At 36.9% G+C, this 23,821-nt stretch overlaps 1 protein-coding gene across 2 annotated transcripts in view; it reads right to left on the bottom strand.

The window, feature by feature from the left end:
• Ano6 (anoctamin 6) overlaps positions 1 to 23,821 on the bottom strand; it is a 177,426-nt gene that overhangs the window by 61,598 nt on the left and 92,007 nt on the right. For both annotated transcript variants that reach the window (XM_074083210.1, XM_074083211.1), the window contains one exon: positions 13,272 to 13,400. In XM_074083210.1, the coding sequence (XP_073939311.1) occupies positions 13,272 to 13,400 (129 nt within the window). The remainder of the gene's footprint in view (positions 1 to 13,271; positions 13,401 to 23,821) is intronic.

Here is a 23,821-nt window from a genome sequence, read left to right as displayed (position 1 = left end):
TTCCCAATGTCAACTTGGGACATTAACTCAGATCCGCTCTACTTCTTACCTAAGCAGCATTTCTTCACTCCAGATCTTTATCTTTATATGTTGATTCGTACATGGTAGCCCAGTCTTTATTGTTGATTACTTTCTTCTTTGCTATTGAGCAAGGGCACTTTGACCTGCAAACAGTGCTCAACACAGTGCTTGACATAAATTATATGCCTAATAAATGTTTGCTAAAAGAATATACTCAGTTCTGCTTGCCAGTTTTAGTTATTCACTGTCAACTGAGATCCAAAAATACTAATTTGAAAAGTTCTAGAAATAGACTTATATTTTAAACATATTTAAAATAGGTTTCAAACTATGTGCTGTTCTGAGTAGTGTGATGAAATCTCACACTGCTCCATCCTGCACAGGATGTGAATCATCCCATTGTTAAGCACATCCACAATGTATCTGCTACCTGTCCATTTATCACTTGGTAATGAGTGGTAAATCTTGGTATAAGATAACTATTGTAATATCACAGTACTTCTATTCAGGTAACCACTATTTTACTTAATAATGGCCCCAAAGTACAAGAGTAGTGATGCTAGCAATTTAGATGTGCCAAAAAAGAAAAGCCATAAAAGTGCTACTTTTAAGTGTAAAGATGAATATTCTCAATTTCACAAGGGGGAAAAAAATCACATGCTGAGGTTGCTAAGATCTACAGTAAGAATGAATCTTCTGTGAAATTGTGAAGGAAAAGAAATTCATGCTAGTTTTCTGTCACACCTCAAACTGCAAAAGTTACAGCCACAGTGCGTGACACATGCTTACTTAAAATGGAAAAAGGCATTAAACTTGGATATGTATGTAGAGTTTGGGACTACCTATGGCTTGGCATACACTGGGGGTCTTGGAACATATTCCTCACAGATAACAAGCACTTATAAGTTCATTCCATAATCATTTCCGAGGTCTCACTATTTTCAGGAAATCTGCAGGCGCTAAAGAGTCAAAGGATTTAAGATAGTCTGCTATAGAGGATCCACAGAGAAACTTAGCGTTCCAATATAACACTGAAACATTTATTCATGCATTTCATGGCATTGTAATGAACATCTACTGTTCTTTATGGCCATCCAACATCACCCAACTCATATCAGAACCTACATCCACTAAAGCAGATAAGAATGCACATACTCCTTTCCCACATGTTCTGTGAATTTCAGCTCTTGGCACATGAGGTGCTCCCTGATAATCACACCACCCACTCCAGACCCTGACTTGGAGGCTTGTGATGCCAAGGAAACAAGCCAAGAATAGCTCATTCTGGGGTACATGGGAGTGAATGCCAGTTCCAGAGACAGCAGAGACAGAGGTTCTGGTGGAAGCTTTTGGTGACCACTGCTGGTCAGTGGTGCCAAAGCTGCTGGCAGCAACCAGGGCAATAATCATGCCTTTTCTTCCAGACTGTCCTTGCAGCAGGATTTGGGGAACTGCTTCTACCTAGTTTGTGGCTGCCTTGTCTCCACAATTATTTATTTAACTTTTTGTGGGGAAGGGAACTAGGGTTTGAACGGAGAGCCTCACACTTGCTAGGCAAGTGCTCTTCTACTTTAGCCACTCTGCCAGCCCCTTCATCTCCACATTTATTTGTCTAATCCTTCAGGGGGAAACTGTAAGCTCCCTAACATCTTTTGGATAAACTCCTTATGTTTATAAGTTATAGCTGATTTTTGTTACTTATAAACAAGAATCCTGACTAACAGAGTAGCCAGAAACTAGGGAAAACGTGTTAGTCTAAAACCTACATCACTACAAGCAAAGGGAAGGAGTGGTCTGAGAGGAAGAGACACTGGATCCTTTCCTTCAGAGGAGATGGTTCTCCCTGAAGCAGCCTAGAGGATCTCACTGGCAGGTCACAGAATGACCCATGCCTGTGTCTCTGGTATCCTCTAGAAGTGAGTTAGGAATTTCACAGTTAGGATTTGATGGCCCAGGTTCGAGGTTTTAGCTCTTGATGACCAATGTCCTCATTAGAAAAGTAAGGGAATCCATCAGAATAGGGGCTTCTCTAGTAGCTTAGTGGGCACTTTTAACATTTAAATGCTGGCAGAAAATAAATAATTGTTGACATGTTACAAATTCATAATTCCCATCACAGATAGGCTCACCATGATGCACAGCTGTTTCCTTCTTGGCCCCTAGCCACCCACCAGGGAGTGGTTCCACGCTTCCAAGGTGCTCCTTATGCCTTACACCTAACACACAGATTTGAATGTTCTGCAGGTGCTCTTTCTTCCTCACAGAGAAAACAGCAGTCACTCATTAGGAATGCCTGCAGGTTTCTTTCTTTGTACTTATTAATTACTGGACACCATTTCTCTTCTTGGCCTATGAAATGCTTACCTATTCCAGGTATTTTTCTCTTCAGCCAACAAATACTTTGAATGCTTCCCATTCCTAAGAATATTAAATCTTTCCATGACCCTAACTGCTCTTCAATTACTACTCCCACCCCCTGGATATGTTGGTCTTTTAATCTCAGTATCATTAGTACTTACAACAAGCCTGTAAAGGAGTAGGTATACAATAAATGTCTGATGAATGAATAAACTGAGTCAACAGTGGATCAATGGCAGCCTGTTATGCAGAAGGGTTAAGGCATATAAAATACTACAGTATAGCAATGGTGCTCCCTTGTCCTTAGCTCCCTCATTTTCCATCAACCTTTACTTACAGGAATTACAGGCTATGATGGAGAAGGAGAGGAACGGTTTAGTTCTGCACTTCACTAGCATCAGACAGCACAGGGGCAACCAGAGTATAAAGGGGTTTCCAGATACTTCTGAGTGTTTGAGTTAGGAGATGACAAAATGGTAAGGTTGAGAGCCAGGTCATTCTGTTATCAAACATACCAAACAAACAACTACTCCTGTCTTGGTCCTATCAGCGGCATCAACCATGAATGCAATGTGCTGAACAGAGTGACAAAGACCTGGTCCCTTCTCAATGGCAATTTCAAATTGAGGCTACAGCTCCTCATCACCTTCATGGGACGCTCTCCTCTCAGATTTTGCTCTACCACAAAAATCCATTCAGCTCTTACAGTTTTGGTTTCCCTCTTACTCTGGGCATACTGGTTCGATTCAGAGTCAAAATTCAAATCCTAGCTCTTTCATTTACTACCTCTGTGGTGCTGGAAAGTAATTTAAACTCTGTAGAAAACCAGAGAAGAAATAGCTTCATTTTGGAGTTAAGGATTAAATGTGATCATACGCATATAGCACACAGAAAGATGTTTAGCAGTGATCCCCTCTATCCTATAGGACTTAGAGGTTCACCTCTCCTTTTTAATATCAAACGAGACAAAACGGGCAATCACAACTCACTCTGCCTCCACACCATGCGTGCAATGACCTCTAATCCCTCCAGTGGGACTCCACTGACTCTATTTTACTGGAACCATGGGAAATGGGTCTTAACCCTGAGTTACTCAGGCCACCCCTTCCAGACCCTTCTACACTACATGCATGGTCCTTGGACTACTTCTTTGACATCTGATGAATATATATTCTTTTCACACTTTGAAGGATGTATATCTTGATGTCTCTTCTCTTTTGTCCCACTTCTATGTGTAATAAAGAAGGTCACTGATGAGTGTGTATAGCATGTGTGATGATCATAGATGCAGAAAACATTAGAAAAGCTTCCTTCAATCTCATTTTAAAGCATTGGTAACACACTGTAATTTATTGAACCAACCTCGAGTTACTGAATATTTAGACAGACTCAAATTTTTCACGATTATGAAAATCCTTGTAGAACAATCTTTGAGCATCCTTTATTACTTCCTCGGGATACAGTACAGGAAGCAGAATTGTTAAACAGTGTATTCAATTTTAGGTTCTTTACTATGTATAGCCATACTGCCCTCCAGAAAGGTTGTACTAATTTATCTTATTTTAGTTCTTATTTAGTTCTTTACAAAGAACTCCTGAGATATTTACCTGATTTCTCTGGGGATAACTGGTAGACCTTAGAGTTGGTTTATAATGCCCTCTATTTCACCGCCAACTATAAATACTTAAATAGCTGAATCAAGGATAGGACATTTATATATGCTTAAACATGTTAATATATCACCTTGGTGTTACTTTAATAAGACAGTTTTTGTTATTTTCCTTTGGCATGGCAATTCACAAAGAACCAGTGGAATATTTTAAAAATTGATCAAGCCAGTTTTCCTGGTGTATCAGGTAGCTAAAGTAAATTAGCATATATTCTATATTTGTCAAACAGGCACATAGCAGGATAAGACTGTTTACTTAAGACTACTTAAGTCTCCTTAATATGAAATCATCTTTACTTCTCTGTAGAATTTATACTTGCATAAGTAACTCTTCTTGACATTTAAAAAATTAGAGTAGATCTGTCTTCCATGTTAAAATGCAAGAATATTGCATATTGGCTGACATAGTCATTGCTCAATAAATATTTGTTGAATAAGTGAATATCAGGAGCCACACAATTTGTAACTAAAACTTATCTATGAGCCTTGCTGGAAAACCTTACTTACAAAATCTAAAATTAGACTACAGTCTATGATTTGTACTTAGCAGCAAAAAAATGATTAGACTTTAAAAAAAAAAGCTTAGTCATAAATTGTGCTGTAAATTCCTGTATCTCTAGGGAAGCAAATTCATCTGCATTGCAATTAGATCTTTTTAAAAATCTACTAGAATTCTAGCTAAGCCTGACTGTAATCACTGAAGACCTAAGGACATCACAAAAAAGAGGCACACGATTTTATTACTGTTGGTGGGAAATGGTACTGAGGGCTCAAAGTGAAAAGGACAAGAGCACCTACCACCTTCCAGAAGCTGGAGTTTTATTTATGCCTCTTTTGAGAGATTAATAAAGCTGCCAGAGAAATAACAAATAAAGCAGTCCAAACTACAAAGGACAGACTGGCATAATTAAGGAAGCTTTGTGTTCCCACACGCCTTAGATGACACACTGCACATCTCATTTGGCTTAGTAAAGTCACTATTCTAAAGGACTTGCCTATGAATGACATAGTAATAATACTGATAACATCACTATCTGTCATTTTCTTCACAGTACCAGGGTTTTTTTTAGGGTGAAAAGCAGTGAGTACAAGAACTAAGCAGTAAAATTATGGAAGATACTATGATGAAAAAGTATAAGCCAGTTGGGACTAATTAATTTCAAGTATTATAACTTATGAAAAAGACTGATGGTGCCGTCATTTTATTTTCAGCTTGCTAATTTTTTAAGCCTCCAAAAATGAATGCGAAATAAGTTAAAAGGCACTTAATTCGGGCAAAAAATTATTACTTACTTTAAATGCTATTTTGTTACATACTACATGCTCCAGAAGGTCAGTAAGCAGAATACACAAATTATTTAATTGTAGCTTAATTTAAATTCACATGTTGACAATAAAACTTTTAATGTTAGTGGACCAATATATGAGGAATTTACTCAAGTGAGTAATATGTGTTCACAAGAGGACAGAAAACAGATGAGCATTTAAGTAAGCTCAGAATAGAAGTGAATATTTAGCTGAAGATCACTTCCAAACTTACTTTTTCAAACAACATTTTTGGTGTAATTACAAAGAAATAAACACTCATTATGGTTAATTTAGAAAACAAATTTTCAGAGGAAAAAAAATCTGTAATCCAATGCTGAGATAAGCTACTGAAAATATTTTAGTAAGCTATTTTCCAAACTTATCTGCTGCTAAGAACAACTTGGAGAGCTTATCTAAAATGTGGAGTTTGGGGACCCTCTCCTGGAGATTCTGATTCTGTAGAGATGGGATGGGGCCTGGACAATCCATTTTTTAACAAGAAGACCAGTTGACTCTTTTCACGAGAAAGGTATAAGGAATGCTGTTTTCCATCTTTTCTGTATACACATATATGAACACACATAAACAAGTGCACACAAGCAGTGATTCTTTTGTGACCACTTACCCTCTTTCAAGGCTTTTCTATAGGAGAATGTAATATAACTGATTTTTGCCAACCCAGTCTCCTTTTAAAGATGTTTTTTTTTTAAAAGGTGAGACAAAGGTACTTTTGAGTACCATGGCAAATGATGGCTTTTTCATTCAAACATGAGGCCAGATCGAGAGGAGCGATCAAGAAGGGATGCGCTCTTCTCCACATCTTTGTGAGTGTGTTGGTAGCATCTTCGGTTAGCTGACATGTCGTAATCAATACTTTCCAATGGTTCACTGTCCTCTGTTTTTAAGGTATGTGTCTAATGGTATTTCCCATTTTTGAAAAAAGCAGCAAGATTTGGATTCATTGCTTTTGTGCCAAGTATTCAAAAAAAAAAATGCTTATACCAGCAACACATTTCGTAGCTGTAATTTGAAACTGCTGATGCTTATTTATTTCTTTTAACCTCCTATTCTAGTATCACAAGTACAGTGAAAACAAAACAAAAAGATGAAAATGTAAAGAAGAGCTCTTTGCATTAGTATGAAATATTAAAGAGTCAAAGCTAGATCAGATTTCATCTAAAACAAAATACAGAATACCTACCAAATTATCTGGAAAGGTGAAACCACTGAACACTGGTTGACACACTCTCCTAGTAACTTATCCTAACATGAGCCTCAAGTTTCCAATTCATGGACTATTGGTGGCAAATAAGTCAATCTCAGGAAATTTTTACTCTGATTTTTTTATAGTCCCTCCCCTGCCCCTTGGTCATTCCCTTGTTTTTTTCAATTTGGAGAAGGTAAGTCAATTTTCGATATATCCTTCCTCTTTAGGAGGCTCTGGGGAAACTCTCCAGATCTTCCTACCAGAACATTGCATTTCTTTTGAACAACCAGTTTTGTCAGTATCATGTTGAAACTTTAGATCATGTTATTAGTAATATGCTCTTATTTTCTTTGGCAATTAGGAAGCCCAGAGGCCTATTGCAGCTGACATCTCACTTATGAATGAAACCTTATTTTACAATAAATCATTTTATTATGTGCACACATAATTCATTTTCTTTTTCTGGCCCTTATATTTCTACCTTGACTTACTAATCTCATTACTTTTATTCTAAATATATTTCTGTAAGTAACCACAAGTAGTTTTTTACTTCCTTTCAATGTTTTTTAATCATTTTAATTGACAAAATTATATATATGTATCATTTTATATCATGTTCTTTTAAAATATTTATATATTCCGTGGAAGAATAAATCAAGCAAATTAACACATGTATTGCCTCACATAATTATTGTGGAAGTTATAATCTACTCTTCTAGCAATTTTCAGCAATACAGTATATTAACAAGTCACCATGCCGTTCACAAGCTTTTGAACTCATTACTCCTAACTGAACTTTTGTATCCTTTGACCAAAACTCAATCCCTCTCCTTCTACCTAACCCTGGAAACTACCATTCTATTCTCACTGTCTGTAAGATGAACTTTTTTTATACTCCACATATTCTAAATGTCAAATACTTTTCAGTAACTTACAAATTCTTAATACAGTATCAGCATAAATAAGAAGCTAATAATATGAAACTTATACATTGCATGTTAATGTCCCTAAGAAATGAGTTATCTATACTGCTAATTATTGCTTTGTTGGCCACAAATAACCATGTACAGTCAGCTCTTTGTATCCATAGGTCCTGCATCCACATATTCAGCCAAATGAATGTGGAAAAGAGAATAAAAAATGCATGTGTAATGAACCTGTAGAGATTTTTTCCTTGTCATTATTTCCTAACCATACAGTATAAGAACTATTTACACTGCATTTACTTTGTATTAGTTAATCTACAGATGATTTAAAGTGTATGGGAGGATATGTGTAAGTTATATGCAAATATTACACCATTTTAGACAAGAGACCTGAGCAGATTTTGGAATCACCATGTATCTCAAGGGACAACTGTGTTTAATGTACATAAGGCTTAATGAAGCGTCAAGCCATATGATCGCCTCAGATTTTTTAAAGTACAATTTTGTTTAAAACCCAGTTGCTAAAAATTCTTTGCTATCTTCAACTAAAAGAAAACTTCTTTAACTTTTTAAAAAGAAATCTGTCAAAAATTTAAAGCAAGTGTGATACATATTGGTGAAGTTTTGTGAACATAGCTATTAAAATCATGAACACAGTGGTGAGTACTATTATGTGTTACTGAGTTTATCTAAGAGGTCTTAACCATTGCACTTAGACAAGAAAAAGAAAGAAGTGTAAGATGGCAAAGGAAGAGTAAAACTATCATCACTTGTAGACAACATGGTCTTCATTTGAAAAAACTTAGAAGCAGCATTGGAAATCATTAAAAGTAAAGAGTGTATCAAGATTCCTAGATAGAATGTATAAAATCAACAGACTTCTTTTACCCACAAAGTCACACACTGCAATTCAAAGTGCTCTGACAAGAGCAATGAAAAATTTAAAATAAGAATAGTTCATAAAAATATACAAGCTCTTCATGGACATTATTATGAAACTTAACAAATTGACATATGACCTTATTAAAGGAGTGATTGATACTTTCTGTGCATCAGTCAGAAAGTAAAACTTTCTAATAACTTTTAAACATTTCCATAGAGATCTTACCCAGCTTCTAAGCAAATAATTATGGCCTTAGGCTGATTCACACAGAACTATGCACATTAATCTTACTAGTACAGTCCCCGTGGAATTGATTCCAGGAAGCCCACAGTTAACGGGTCCATGAATGCAGAAGTCCTTGATATAAAATGGCACAGTGTTTGCCACTTCCTGTATTTTTGAAATCATATCTAGATTACTTATAATACCTAACATACTGTAAATGCTACAAAGATACTTGTATTTTATTGCTCAGGGAATAATTATGAGGAAAAAAGTCTGTACATGTTCAGTACAGATGAAATTATTTTGCTCTGAATATCTTTAATCTGTAGTTGGTTGCATCTGTGATATGGGATCCATGGATATGGAGGGTCAGCTGTGGTTGGTTTACAATCAACTAAGGTAGACAGGAATTATAAAGGGAAGTTTACTAAGGGACCTTCATGGAGGAGTTTTTTTGTCTGTAAAAGATGGACATGAGAAAGGACATTCCCCTTTCCTGTCTCTACCTACTTGGAGTTGACAGTAGCCACCTTATAACCAAATGAAATCACCTTAAAAAGAACTAAATACTCTTCAAAAAATGAGAGAAGGGAAGAATTGGGGACCCAGAGAGTATAACAGAGAGGGTGAATTTGATCAAAGGACATTGTACACATTATGGAAATATCACAGTGAAATCCCTTTGTAATATTAATTTATGATAATGCTAACAAAAAATAAAGTAGAACAAAACAAAGCACCTAAAAAAATAAAAAAGGAGAAGAACAACCACCAATACACTGAAAATGTCAGGGCAGAAGGACGTAAGGCCTCGTGAAGCCAGTAAGTCATCTATCCCTGATACAGCTGTACTGCCAGAATATTTCTTAAGTGAAGAAATAATTAATACCTTTAACATTTAAGTATTCTGAATTTGGTTTCCCTGTGAATAGCAATGAAAAAGCATTCACACTGATTCTGTGCCAAGCATAGTATAAGCTAAATGAGTGCTTATTGAAACAACTTAAAATAATCCCCATATAAAATCTAGATGTGAACAGCGAATGCTTTCAAAGGAAGTTGTAAAGTTTCTGAGGTGATTTCAGTAACATAAGGGGACAAGTGACATGGTGTTTAGAGGCTTGGCTACAACAGTATTTTCTTTTTTGCTCGTGAGGCGATGCAGCCTTTTAAGCCTCTGTTTACGTTTTTGGTGTTTGTGGCCTTACCACTTCTATCTTTCTACAGCCCTAAAACATCTTTAGCAACACTCTTTTGATGAACCTGGAAAAGTCAACCTTGGTGTTGCTTTCGGAAATCAATATGAAATTTACTTATTTTATTTTTTTTTTTACCTTTTAAAGGAAACAGACTTTTGAAATTGCTGTTCCTTGGTATTGTCCTAAATCCTCAATAAGCCCTGACAAGGAGAATGATGGAAATAAAAAATGTTTTTCCAATTAATAAAAAATGTGATTCCAAAGCTGAGTTTTGAATTTTGGTGGAGTATAAATTAAGTATTATGTGCAAATACGAACTGAAAACACTTCAAAGCGTAACATAAAAACCAACGTCAAGGTATATCAATCTACGAGCTCAAGGACTGCCAAAATTAATGGTGACTTTTTTTCCTTCTGATTTATAAGAGTTACCTTGGGACCCGTGTTTTTGTTTAAAGCAAATGCAGAACTTAATAATGTAAATAGTTCTAGGGCCCCTTCACTCTGGCAGTAAAACTCTTGTCTAAACCAGAACTGTTTCCTTTATACTTTAATGGATTAGATCTGTTTAACTTACTTTATATAGTCTCAATCCAGCTCTATTAGCATATGGAAGCTTAATGAATATTTGATGATGGTAACTATGAATGCACAGAATATATCTTAGCTGTTCACAGAAAAACAATGAAGTACTTCAAGCTATTTTACTTCAGTTGTAAAATTGCATAACAAAGTCATACAAGACTCTTTTTCAAGAAAAGAGGTTATTGTTTCAAGAAAGAATTTTTTTTAAATGTATAAATGTTAATTTACTATTTAATATGTACTGAAAATTTATGTAACATCTGCATATGCTTCCTATTTTACTTAATCTTAACCATAATCCTATGGACTAGGCATTGGGATCCCATTTTCCTGAATCTAAGATACTGCTGATTGGATGGTGAGCCGATATTTCATATACAATAAGTAAAAAAATCAGTCAATAAAATTATGATATACCATTTCTAAGATACAATCTGATTCCAGAGGTGTCAAAATGTAAAAGACCATATAATATTGATAACTAAATTTGCCTAAGTAACGTAGCAAATTAGTAATTGTCCTGCTAGACAATATACCTTGTACCTTCCTGAGTTCTGACAGATAGGATGGGAGCACAATTGAGATGTAGTTACTTCTAGACCAAAATGGTGAAGAAGCATGGGCTATTTCTGCATCTTATCTGTCATCCTATCTACCATTGAGTTGATACTGAGAATGACCCTGGAACTTCCTGCTGAGTGTGGCAGAGCCTCTTTATTCCTGAATAACTATAAGGAACAACCCTAAACCATGTGATAAACAGCGATGCCATCTTTGACTCTGCCATGAGCAACAAATGCACTTTTATTGCTAAGCCATTGTCACCTGGGGACTTGCTTGCTATAACTAGAATTACTCCAGTGGCAGAATTAGAATTTTGAATGTCAGATTCCAAAGCCTGAGAGCTCATTCTATTGCACCATGTAAACATAAAACTCCAAACTTAATCCCTTCCAAATTTAAACACATGAATAAAATAATACTGATTGCTTCATTTTAATAAAGCCTTCATCACTTGATTTGAAAGAATAGGCAGAAATCAACAGATTAAAGACTGATATATTTTAGTAAGAAAATGCAGAGAGAGAGAGAAATTTCTGTATGTGTTACAACACATATTTGAGGGAAAAAGTGAGGAAATGATTTCCAAAGTGGGTAAAAGTGACATTTATGTGTATGCACTCTTTTTGTCCTGTTTGAGTTTAATGAAGTTTGGGTTTAGGTGAGGAAGTTGCAGGCAGCTGTTAGAACCCTGGCCTTCTATTTTAATATCTCAAGATAAAGATGTCTCTGTTTCCTGGAAGAGATTGAGCAAAGGAAAGGGAGGAAGAAGCATCATGACTGGAAAAGGATGAAAAGGAATAAAAGAAGGTTCTGGATTCAAGATAAGAGTGTGAACCATGGCTCCACTACTTGCTAGATTTGGTGGTTCATAAATTGTATGACAACAGAACTTGGACCATGGTGTGATGAGAAGTAAATGAAAAAACACAAGCAAAATGCACCTATAACACCTGAGTGAGCAACACTGAATGTTAGTTGTTATTACACTTGTCAATAATTACTAGCTTCTTTTCTTACCTTACAAACAGCCATATATACTTTTATAAAAATCTCTTCTGCACAACAGAAAGTGCAACCCTTGAAATAAAATCTGCCTCCAGCTATGAAAGTAACTGAGGCATAAGAACCTGAGGAAGTTTCTGTTCACCACCAACAACAGGTGTTGGCGAGGATGCTGGGAAAAAGGAACCCTCTTACACTGTTGGTGGGAATGTAAACTAGTACAACCACTCTGGAAAAAAATTTGGAGGCTACTTAAAAAGCTAGACATTGATCTACCATTTGATCCAGAAATACCACTCTTGGGGATATACCCAAAAGACTGTGACACAGGTTACTCCAGAGGCACCTGCACACCCATGTTTATTGCAGCACTATTCACAATAGCCAAGTTATAGAAACAGCCAAGATGCCCCACCACTGACGAATGGATTAAGAAAATGTGGTATCTATACACAATGGAATTTTATGCAGCCATGGAGAAGAACAAAATGTTATCATTCGCTGGTAAATGGATGGAATTGGAGAACATCATTCTGAGTGAGGTTAGCCTGGCCCAAAAGACCAAAAATCGTATGTTCTCCCTCATATGTGGACATTAGATCAAGGGCAAACACAACAATGGGATTGGACTTTGAGCACCTGATAAAAGCGAGAGCACACAAGGGAAGGGTGAGGATAGGTAAGACACCTGAAAAATTAGCTAGCATTTGTTGCCCTCAACGCAGAGAAACTAAAGCAGATACCTTAAAAGCAACTGAGGCCAATAGGAAAAGGGGACCAGGAACTAGAGAAAAGGTGAGATCAAAAAGAATTAACCTAGAAGGTAACACACACACACACAGGAAATTAATGTGAGTCAACTCCCTGTATAGCTATCCTTATCTCAGCTAGCAAAAACCCTTGTTCCTTCCTTTATTGCTTATACTCTCTCTTCAACAAAATTAGAAATAAGGGCAAAATAGTTTCTGCTGGGTATTGAGGGGGTAGGGGGGAGAGGGAGGGGGCGGAGGGGTGGTAAGGGAGGGGGTGGGGGCAGGGGGGAGAAATGACCCAAGCCTTGTATGCACATATGAATAATAAAAGAAAAAAAAACAAAAAACGCTGTCAACATGCCTTGAGATAACACGAGCAGAAAAAAGAAAAAATGTATTTTGGGGATATGATATTTCAATATCAGTTTCACTTGATTGCTTATGTAACAACAGCATTTTTTTTCTCAGGACTAAAAAGGGCTGGGGGAATAGCTCAAGTGGTAGAGTACCTGCCTACCAAGCATGAGGCTATTAGTCTAAACCCTAGTACCACCACAAAAAAAAATCCTTACCTTTTGTTTCTCATTTGTACCCTTTTTATTGGTCTCTTTTTTACTTTCATCTTCGTACACTAAAACGAAGTCAATTCTTCGCTGGCCATCATTAAAAAAGAGGGAGTCTGATTTTCCATTAAATTCTTCCTGTGTGGAATAGAAAAGCAAATTGTAATATACATTTTTAGAAAACAGTAATTTCTAAGAGTTTATTTTCTAGTTTTAATTGGATTATCAATATCTTGTTGAGAAAGAAAAATACATCTGTGACAAGTGACCTGACTAGTAGTTATGGCCACCACCATCTTTGCAAGCATTGCTTGTTTTTGGGGAGGAAGTCTTTGAGTTGAGTGACTCAGTGTTCTCTTACAAACTCATGGAAACCTGGCAGTATTATGTACATAACACAATCATCCCAGAATTATTCCTTCCTCAAAAAGCAAAGGGGTATCACATTTGGAAAAGAGCATGGTAACACGAGCTGCCTATCTGAAGGACTGAAGTTTATGTAACAAGAGGAGAAAGAAATATCAAACAAAATGCTGTTGACAAAAAATCTCATCTCTCTTATGTCTTACTTTCTATCTTTTAATCATGACTTCCCTCAAGACTGCACCACTTTATAGAGGTATAATTTTATAACAAACGGATGCTGAAAGATGTTTCATCTACACAAAAACTACACTAGTCATTGGTGTTTGTTCCCAAATCTAAAAACATTGTCCCCTTACCTATACCAAAGGGGACTGTGAGTTTCAGGCCAGCCTGGGACACACAGTGAGACACTGTCTCAAAAATATACATAATACATACATATGTACGTACAGAGATGAGAGAGAGAGAATCAAAACGAAGGAATAATGACAGACCTACTACAATATAAAACAATCTCTTTTCCCATATGGGTCTGGATAGAGTTTAATTTGCTCCAAAGACCAGTTTGTGTGCTCACATAGCCTGTCAGGATGCTTATGTTAATTTTGTTGTTGTTTAAGATCAGACTGTTTTTTAACTGGTAAGTAGTATTTTTAAAGTTCCTTTTTTTTCTCATTAGAAATTGATGGGGGAATGCATTTTGCAATCATTGATGGAATCACTTGTATTTTATGTTCATTAAATCTGATTCTCTTCTGTATTCAGTGTCGATTAGCACAAAAATCACCCAGTTTTACTACCACCACATCACTTCCTCCCTGTTGTCACACTTTTGAGAAGATGTATTTTTTGCAACACGTATGAAACTGATACTTGTTATTCCTTTCTTCTCTCCCGCCATGGAAAGTGAAGGCTTGTCACTTGTGATGGAAATGCCTCCCATTTGGAAGGTTATTCAAGCTGCAGAACACTGTTCAAGTGACCCGTCTCCACACACCTTAGCCCAGCCTCAACAGCGTGCCTCTGCCTTGAGATTTTTCCTATCCAGACTACTGAGGGTCAAGAAAAACAGACACAAGGTCTTAGGTTGAAGCCATTATCCAATTTTTGTTATTGTTACTTTATTTATTTAAAACACATAAAGCTATGTAAGAATGCTAAGCCCTAACTTCTTCATTTCAACTACTCAGAGTTCTTCAATTTCTCTTCTTTCAACAAGGATTTTACTATTGGTGACAACCAGGGCAGCTGCTAGAGAAAAACTGTGTGCAGAGGTGAAAGACAGACTAATTTTTTAAAATGGCAAAGGGAAGTGGGTCATATGTTATAGCTGTAGTCTTTGGTGGAATCCAGTAAAGTTCTCAAGAATTGGGCCTAGAGAAAGCACCACATCTGTACACGGTCCCGGGCACTCTTCCTTTACACAGCCACTGCTGTCTCTGAAATAATCCAGTCTGTACTCCTGCCTCCTGTGTGTGACACAAGATCATGGTCTTTTGTTTAGAAGAAAACCCCAATGAGTTGGCAACAGCTGCCTGTGTGAAGTAAGTAGGTCAGACTCTGATACAGTACTATTAGAATGCAATGCCAAGGACAGGCGCCAACCTTCCACTGCTGTGAAATCCAGGTTCCTCACCTCTTGGCAGAAGACATCCTGCCAAACAAGTGGGAAAAAGAGAGAAACTATCCACGGGGCAAGAAAGAATATGCAACAAACAAGGGAACTGTTCTAAATAAAAAGACTAATTTATGAACAAAAACAGATAGTTACAAAGACCAGATTTCTTAATAAATTCTACTATAGGCCTAACTCATCCATCAGAATATTAAAATGGCAGCCAACTAAAAAAATTCCTTTCCTAAAGTTTTAACTTACCTGGAGGAAGTAAAATTTTAATAGCTTCTCAAAATAAATACTGGCTACAGTCTTTAAATGACTGATGAATTCTTTGAGTCCTGGTCTCTTTGCTCTCTCTCAGTGTTTACTCAAATTTTGATCTTTAGTCTTTTCTAACAAGACAAATGGCACCATGATGAAATTCCAAAAGATTTGAAACCTAATGATTCCTGCTTAGCATAAGTTTAAAAATACTTATGGAGAAAGTTTTAAATTTATCAGGTAAAATCATTTTAGAGAGCAGAGTTTATGTGTGGTTGCTTACTTTCCTGTTGAGAAATTTATTCATTCTTATACTCATCAAAGTAACTCACTAATTGTTAACCTGAGGGTCGTGGGCAAATGCCTTCAGTGCCAAGGTAACAGAGTCCTTAGTCTTTTAATACTTTACCTTTCTTCCTGGAAAAAACATGAAGCAAATTTCTAATTACAGTTTGGAGTGCACGACGCAGACTTTCTGTTTATGCCCACTGCCATCCCTGGTCTTAAGGATACCAGATCCCACTAGCAGAGCATTCATTTGCTCCCCAACCTGAACTGATGCTATATTAAGAGCCAAGGGCTGCAATAATTACAAGGAGTACCTATATTCATTTGTCATTATGTCAAAATAAGCAAAACAACACTGTCAACCATTGCCAAGCAGTGACCTGACCACTTCTGTCTTTGGCTGTTTGGATTTAACCTTTCACACTTGGGATGAAAAGGAGACATGCTTGTTCCGACTAAGGAGACATCTGACAATCAGCTTAGTGGAGTGAAGCATGAGACAGTGAATGTGACAGGAAGTCAGGTATAATTTACCCAAATGGTGTTTTCCAGCCCTTGTTCTCCTTTTATTTACTCCTTCAAAAAAAAGAACCCACTAGGGCAGGATTCTCTTTAGCCAAATTAGGAAAAAAAAAACATAGGAAAATTACTCAGTCTAGTGCTTTCAAGTTAGTATGAGTTTGAGGATATAAAAACATACCCTTTTCCTGCCTGTGAGTACCAATCCTATCCTTGAAGACCACTGAAACCTCCAGTACTGTAGAACAGTGGTTGAGAAAGAATGTCCTGGTGGACAGAAAGACAAGTCTAAAGATGAGCATTTTCCAGTAATATTTGGTAGGAAATTTCTCATAAGAAATCTCTATTGAAATGTGGTACTGCAGTTTTTGAATATAGTGCTACAGCTAAACAAAGGGGAAATTCCATGATGGTGAGATCTTTCTTCTAGGACCTGAGGTAGAAGAGGACATGGGGAAATGGCTGCTTGAGTGTAAGTGCTTTCTGTCATTTAGGGTGGCCACAGTTGAGCAGCTCACTTACTAATAAGTACTTTCTTGAGATTCCTGACCTCAGTACTTTTGTGAATCCATAAAATAATTTGCTGCTCAACATTCATCTAATCTCACACTTACATTAAAATGGGTCCAGAAAAAAAAACTGATAAGAATTAAGTCCCATTTCACTATGAAGGAATTTATCCATCATTAAAAATGCAAATTTAAATTACTTGCCCAAAAATCAATATAAAAAGCAGTCATTATGAAATCTTTGCTCAAACTCTTATTTAGGTATAAGGGGATCTGAAACTTGCCTTGGACAAAACAAGGGACCAATGTCTGTGTCTCTAGAATTTCCAAACAACCTATAAGACTGGAGAGGATTCCAGACTCACTTGGGTTAATGGTTTTGACCTTTACACACAGCAGGTGATAAGAAAGGTTTAGTGTCTAACAATAATAGTTGAAAAATTACACTATGAAAAATAAATAACATCAAAATAGTCACATAAATAATTGAAAGAGCAACTGAGATGTGAACATGAACCAAAGACTTAACTCTGCAGTTTTTAAGACTAGCAAAACCAAGCAGCTAATTCCAAGGAGAATACAAAGGAAAAAAGCAAACTTTACTCACAGTAGAGAACAAAATTGAAAATACAGGAGCTTATATTTTTCAGTAAACCCTGATTCCAGTCACATAATAAGTTCTAGGAAAACAATTTAAGTTTCGAAGCAAAAGCCTTTATGGAAATATTCAGAACCCATAAAATATGGAATTAAATTTTATTTACATGCCATCCAGTAACTAAATACATTTATGTTTTTATGTCATATATGCCTGTTTTTCCTTACTATAGCAGAGTTCAGGCAGATTCAAGGTGCAAATAAGTGGAACTTTTTTCCTTTTACAATTGTGCAAAAAAGAAGAGGCCAGGTCACATTTTATTCTTTTATTTTGATCAAAATGCAAATTGCAAAGAAAATGTCAAGACTTCAGTCCCGAACTCCAGGCATGGAAGGCTCAATGCTAAGGGTGGAAAGACTAGTATTCAGCAGGGGTGGAGAGAAAAGGAAGGGACATACCCATAAGAGGGACAAGGAGAAGTACACGGACACACAAGGAGTACAGGGGCTTGTTCCTAACCACGGAAGGCATTCAGGGATGTGTTCCTGGCAGACAGGTGCAGTGGAAAAGGAGCCCAATCAAGGAGATGTGCCCTGAAGTGAAGACTCCAAGTCTGTTTCCATCAAATGCACCAGAATGTTCCAAGAACAAACCGTGGTGGTGACTCTGACAATCAAGTAATATTCGGAATGTCCCAGAATAATTTCTGTAAAAAACTGCACTGTCTCCTTCCTGGCTCTGTTAACAGCACTACTCACTTCTAAAGGCCAGTGGCCAGGTCTTGTTCACCTGGAGTTCTCTGCTGAGCTGAGCCTCCACATGAAGTGGGGCTCAGGTTTATTTTTTTCTTAGAGCACCAAGCTTTTTTTCTGATGATAAAATTCATATATATATTCAACACAATATATATATTCAATACAAATATATATATACATACATATATATATATATTCAACACAAAAATTTCTGAAGATACAAAAAGCATAAAGGAAAAAATAAAAGTCATATGTAAACCCCCTCTTCCAGAGATGAACTGAGTTTTAATATTTTGGAATACATCCTTCCAAGCTTACGCACTTGTGCACCACATGAACAAAATTGGTACCTACCATACTGTAGATATTGTTTTATAAACATTTATCCCAGACATTTCCTAGCTGTATATCAAGCTCTACATTATCATGTTTAATAGCTGTGATATAATTTAACTAAACAGTTCCTCCACTGATGAACACAGAAGTTGCTTCCAATTTTCTGCTTTTATAAACACTGCTGCAATGAATCTCCTTGTACATATGTATATGTGCACATGCCCAATTATGATTTCATTAGGCTAAATTCTGGAAACTGATTTTAAGTGCCAAGATGACCTTTTTAAAAGCTTCTGATACACAAGTTGATAAACTCATCACCTAAAATACTTATAAAAATCAACACATTGGGCCAGGGGCACGGCTTAAGTGGTAGAGCGCCTGTCTAGCAAGTGTGAGACCCTGGGTTCAATCACCAGAATCACGTGTCTTCACTAGAGTACAATCTTTTGCACTCTTTCTAATATCATTGTCAAAATAGATATTATTTGTTTCATTTCTACCTTTTAACTAGAGAGTGCTAACACTGTCATGGGATCTGCCCAAAGAAATGACTGTTTTTTGAGTAGTTCCACTTGCAATCTTTGACCTAACTAATCTTATTATTTTAATCACTTTTCAGTAGATTCTCTCAGGCTTTTCTGATGAGATTCTAAAGACCAAACAGAAAAATAGGCAACTGGGCAAAGGGCAATGTGGAATAAACTTATAGGACTCCGTGTGGTTCAGTCTGGGACCACTGCAGTTAAAACAAGATTGCTATGTTGGGGAAGGCATTGGTACCTCTTTACAGATATGTACTCAAGGTGAGATGTGGAGGGAAGGGTTAGAACAAGGTCTTTCTTATGTATCCCTAAATGATGAATGCATCCAGTAATCTAGGTGCAGAAATGGACTGATCTATAACCACTGTGGACTCTGGTACTCATATGAACAGAAGCATTTGCAGCTGGCTAAGACATCATTAGAGAGGGTAGCAGCTTGTGGTCATGGAAAAGAGGATAGGGAGCACAGGGGCTTGTGGTCATGGAAAAGAGGATAGTGATCTTAAAAAGAGTTAATGTTTTAACCAAATGAGTTCCTAAAGGAAATGAGAGAAATTTTCCAGAATAGTCAGTCAGCTATGAGTTCAGCAATGTTGACACATTTTCTTCATGTGGACATTTAACTGGAGTGTACTAATTTTAGAAGGTCCCGTTGACTGACTTTCCATTGCAGATTACATATCAGTTATGTATTTTGACTCATACAGGTCTCTCGATTTAGAACCTACGACTGACTTATTTGGTTTATATTAATTTCTATTGCAGGTTTTTTTATATAAATTCTTAAAAAATAGTCCTGTTTTATACTGGTAAATGACTACAAATAGTTAGATTTGTTATTTTTGGACATTACTCATAAGGGACAGATGTTACTTCTGATATCATTAGATTATATTATGAAAAGTCTTTTCATTGCTGTTGTTGCTATACACCCAGCTATAGTTATAGTCAATGGCCTCCTTATTTGGTAGATACATTTTGTCTTTGTGTGAAAATAAACTGTAGAGTTCTATTATTAGAACACCACATTTCAGACGCTGGATGAAAATGAAAACACAATGCCTCGAGCATAATTGCTATTAAAAATGTCCCTTCAGTTCATGCAAGGAAATAGTGATTTTTGAAATGGAATTTTCATATGATTCTCAATATTCTAAAGGCTTCTGAATTAGGATAGAGAAAATATGAAGATAAAATGTTGAAATGACCTTTAAAATAAAACTTCCTTAAAAGGAATTAACTCAGGCTGGGAGTGTAGCTCCACAGCAGACCACTTGCCTGGCAAGAAAATGGTCCTGCGTTCAAGCCAAAGCACCAAAATAAAAAAAATAATTAGGGTAGATAAAAAGTTCCTTATTGCTGGAAGAGGCTGAGTTAGGAGCCTTCTTGTAGGAATGGGGATCACTATTCCTCAGTCTTTTCCTTAAATCCACAGTTAGAGCTGTAGTTGGAATTTTCATTAGCATAACTTCACTTTTTTAAATTATCTGTTTCCTGTTTTCCCACACACACTGCACCCTTTTAACATCTCAGTTTAGTCTTCCTTAAATGTGATCTGCAGAAAAGAAAGAGAACAGTAAAGAAAAGTCAAAGGATGAAAGGGAAAGTGAAAATGCCTATCTACAGTGGAGGCTTTTATAATTTGCTCTTTTTTAAAGAAGAAACTGCATTATTTGTACCTAGTATTGGTAATATTGGAAATACAGGAGAAACTAAACTATAAGATACTCCCAATCAAGTGTTAGGAAAGATAAAGTGACAGATGAAAGAAGACAAACGATACAGGAAGATAATTGTGAAAAAGGATGATCATCCTCCTGGAGTCTAAACTCTGAGCTTCAATACTCCAAAGCATCTCCTTTTGCTTAAATGTCCATTATGGATTCAACTTCTATCCATTTAAATAAAACTTCTTTGAGCCTAGGAACACCTGCAGTTTGTACCATCTCCCGAGGAAGAATGTTCTATGGGTTTCCCACCTACAACAACATGGCTGTCCTAAATTATATTTCTGGACTTTTAGGAAGTGTTCCCAATTTTATATTCTGGGGTTAGTTGAAACCAAAATAAGAGTGCTACCCACAAACTCTTTGCACCTTTGTGGATTTTGACAATATTCTATCTACAACTTGATTTTTAAGATACTTAGTTTTCAGAAACAATAATTTTCACGTCAGAATTACATGTTCCCTTCCACCTACCCTGCTATTCCTCTTCGTTAGCCATATTTCAACTGCTTTTAACATGTTTATTTTCACTATTTTTACTGGTTATGTTTTAAACCTACTGGTACTCCCATTTGTGAAGTTCATAGCTGTGAACTGCTCCTCTTTGCTTCATCATGCACGTTACATGTGCCTCAGGATAGGAGTCTCTGAAATTTTAGTCTTTTGAATAAAGAGCCAATCTCACAGCATATGACTCTTATCTGAGAATGAAGAGAAAGGTCAGTTTAATGGAACAGCTGTTCAGACTGAGCTGAAGAACATAAAGAAGGTATAGCTGTTTACTAAGTACCTGTAGCCTTCTTCCATAGACTCCCCAAAGGTTACAATCTGTCACTCCCCTAGTGACATGGGTTTGACAGTTGTCTGAGGGTTTTCCTGATTGTCAAGATTTCTTTGGTGAGCTCTTTATCTTTTACAGGAGGTTTCCATTTCCAGTCTAGGAGTTGACCTGAGCTGTTTTTAGTTTTTTAGCAGCTTTAGGTTTGCAGCATGGAATGCTGTCATTTCTGTAATTCTCTCTTCAAACTGTTATATCCTGTGTACCTCTCCATCATAATCTTCTCAGACTACTGCTCTAGGAATTGATGTTTGCAACTGCATTCAAAGAAAGAGTAAGTTAAACAAACTGGAGGACCTAGTGCCCAGCAAAGCAAAGGATTGTGACAATTACTTGGTTATTATTTTTTTGAGGTATGGGGTTTCAACTCAAGGCTTTGTACTCGATAGGCAGGTGCTCTCCTGTTTGGGCTATGCCTCCAGCCTGTTTTACTCTGATTATTTTGGCACAGGTCTCATTTTTTGCCTAAGCCATCCTGGGCTGTGGTCCTACTTTATGCTTCCCTCTGCAGCTGAAATGGCAAGTGCAACCCAACACGCCCAACTATTTCCACTGAGATAGGATCTTGCAAACTTTTTTGCCTGGGCTGGCCTACAACCACGATCCTCCTGATCTCAGTAGCTAGGGTTATACATATTACTTTTCCTCCTTCAACTCAAAAAGCAGGTATTGCAAGAATGGGTAGTCTTGCTGGGTGTGGTGATGTACACATATAATCCCAGCTACTTGGGAGGCAGAGGCAGGAGAATCTCTAGCTTGCAGCTAGTCTAGGCAAAGTCAGTGAGGTCCCCATCTCAAAAAAAAAAAAAAAAAAAGCTAGAGGTGTGGTTTAAGTGGCAGAGTGCTTGACTAGTAAGTGCAAGGCCTGCAGTTCAAGTGCAAGGGAGGGGGGAGAATAAGTATTCTTTGTGGTGTGAAAATAAGGACATACAGATGTTATACACACACACACACACACGTGTGCATGCATGCATGCACACACACCCAAATTACTCATTCAAAACAATGTCAGATAAAAACTTCTAAACTTCTCTAGGTAAGACTATAAATAAAACTTTACAAAACCTTCCTCCTGTCAATTACTGGGAATTTTCAGGAAATGAAGTGCTATGAAGAAATGAATTTTCAGATAATAAGTTTGTGGGCTGGGTATGGCATAGCTCAGGTGGTAAGAGTGCCTCCTTAGCAAGCTCAACACCCCGAGTTCAACCCCTACCCCCTCAAACAACCCTTTACACCAATTTTTAAACTAGTTAGTGTTGTGCCTGAAATTTTCTGAAATATACTATACAGCATTTTTGATGTCTTAAGATATATTGGATATAACTTAAGCTATTATTTAGGAGGTGAAAATGAAGGGAGTCCAAAATGAGAATACAGGACATGGACTTTGATGTCTGGCAGCTCTGGGTTGATCCCCAATTCTGCTATGGACAACTGGCCATGTGCCTTCATGTATGCATTGTGTTCCTTTAAATGTACTCATTTGTGGAGGGGGGACATCACAAGAAGACAGGGTCACTGAGGAGACTGGGCACCATTTTGCACGTAAGGCAATAGCACAAATCCTGGAACACAACAAAAGCTCTATAAACGTGGGCGGTTGCCGTTCCTTATTTAAACATGTGATCGTTCTATTGATTCTTAGCTGTGGTGGGTACAATCACATACCTTGTAGCCATTAGGATCTTCCTCCTGTCCCTTGTTTTTTTTTTCCTCACCATTACTCAGATTATCCAGTAGATCCAGGATTACTACCTCTAGCTATTCACTAGTGTGTATAGTGCTACCCTATTATTTGTTGCTTCTGATCAGCTTTGAATTGTGAACCAGATTAATTTGTGGAATTTCTTTGAAATGAAGTCTTGGTGCTTTGGTTTTGGATGCCAGAGGCTTTTTAACTCTCTTCAGGTTCTGAATAAAATGTGACAGAAGTGGAGGGCCCCATTCCATAAAATGAATAATATGTTAAGGGTTATTAATATTATTTAATAATATAATTAAATATTAATTAATATATATTAATTAAATTGTATTCTATCCTCCACACAATCTCCTTCAAAAGAAGACTTTTGGCATCACGGAGAATGAATACAGTTTGATTAGTGAATAACAGTTAGAGAATCAGGACCAAGACAAGATAGGAGGAAGAAAATGCATTGGGACATCTGTAATTGCTGTGATATTAACATGAAAACT

This window comes from Castor canadensis, chromosome 8, assembly GCF_047511655.1.
Source record: "Castor canadensis chromosome 8, mCasCan1.hap1v2, whole genome shotgun sequence".
NCBI lineage: Eukaryota > Metazoa > Chordata > Mammalia > Rodentia > Castoridae > Castor > Castor canadensis.
The sequence above is the reverse complement of the archived record's forward strand: the minus strand, read 5'-3'. Positions and strand labels throughout refer to the sequence as shown.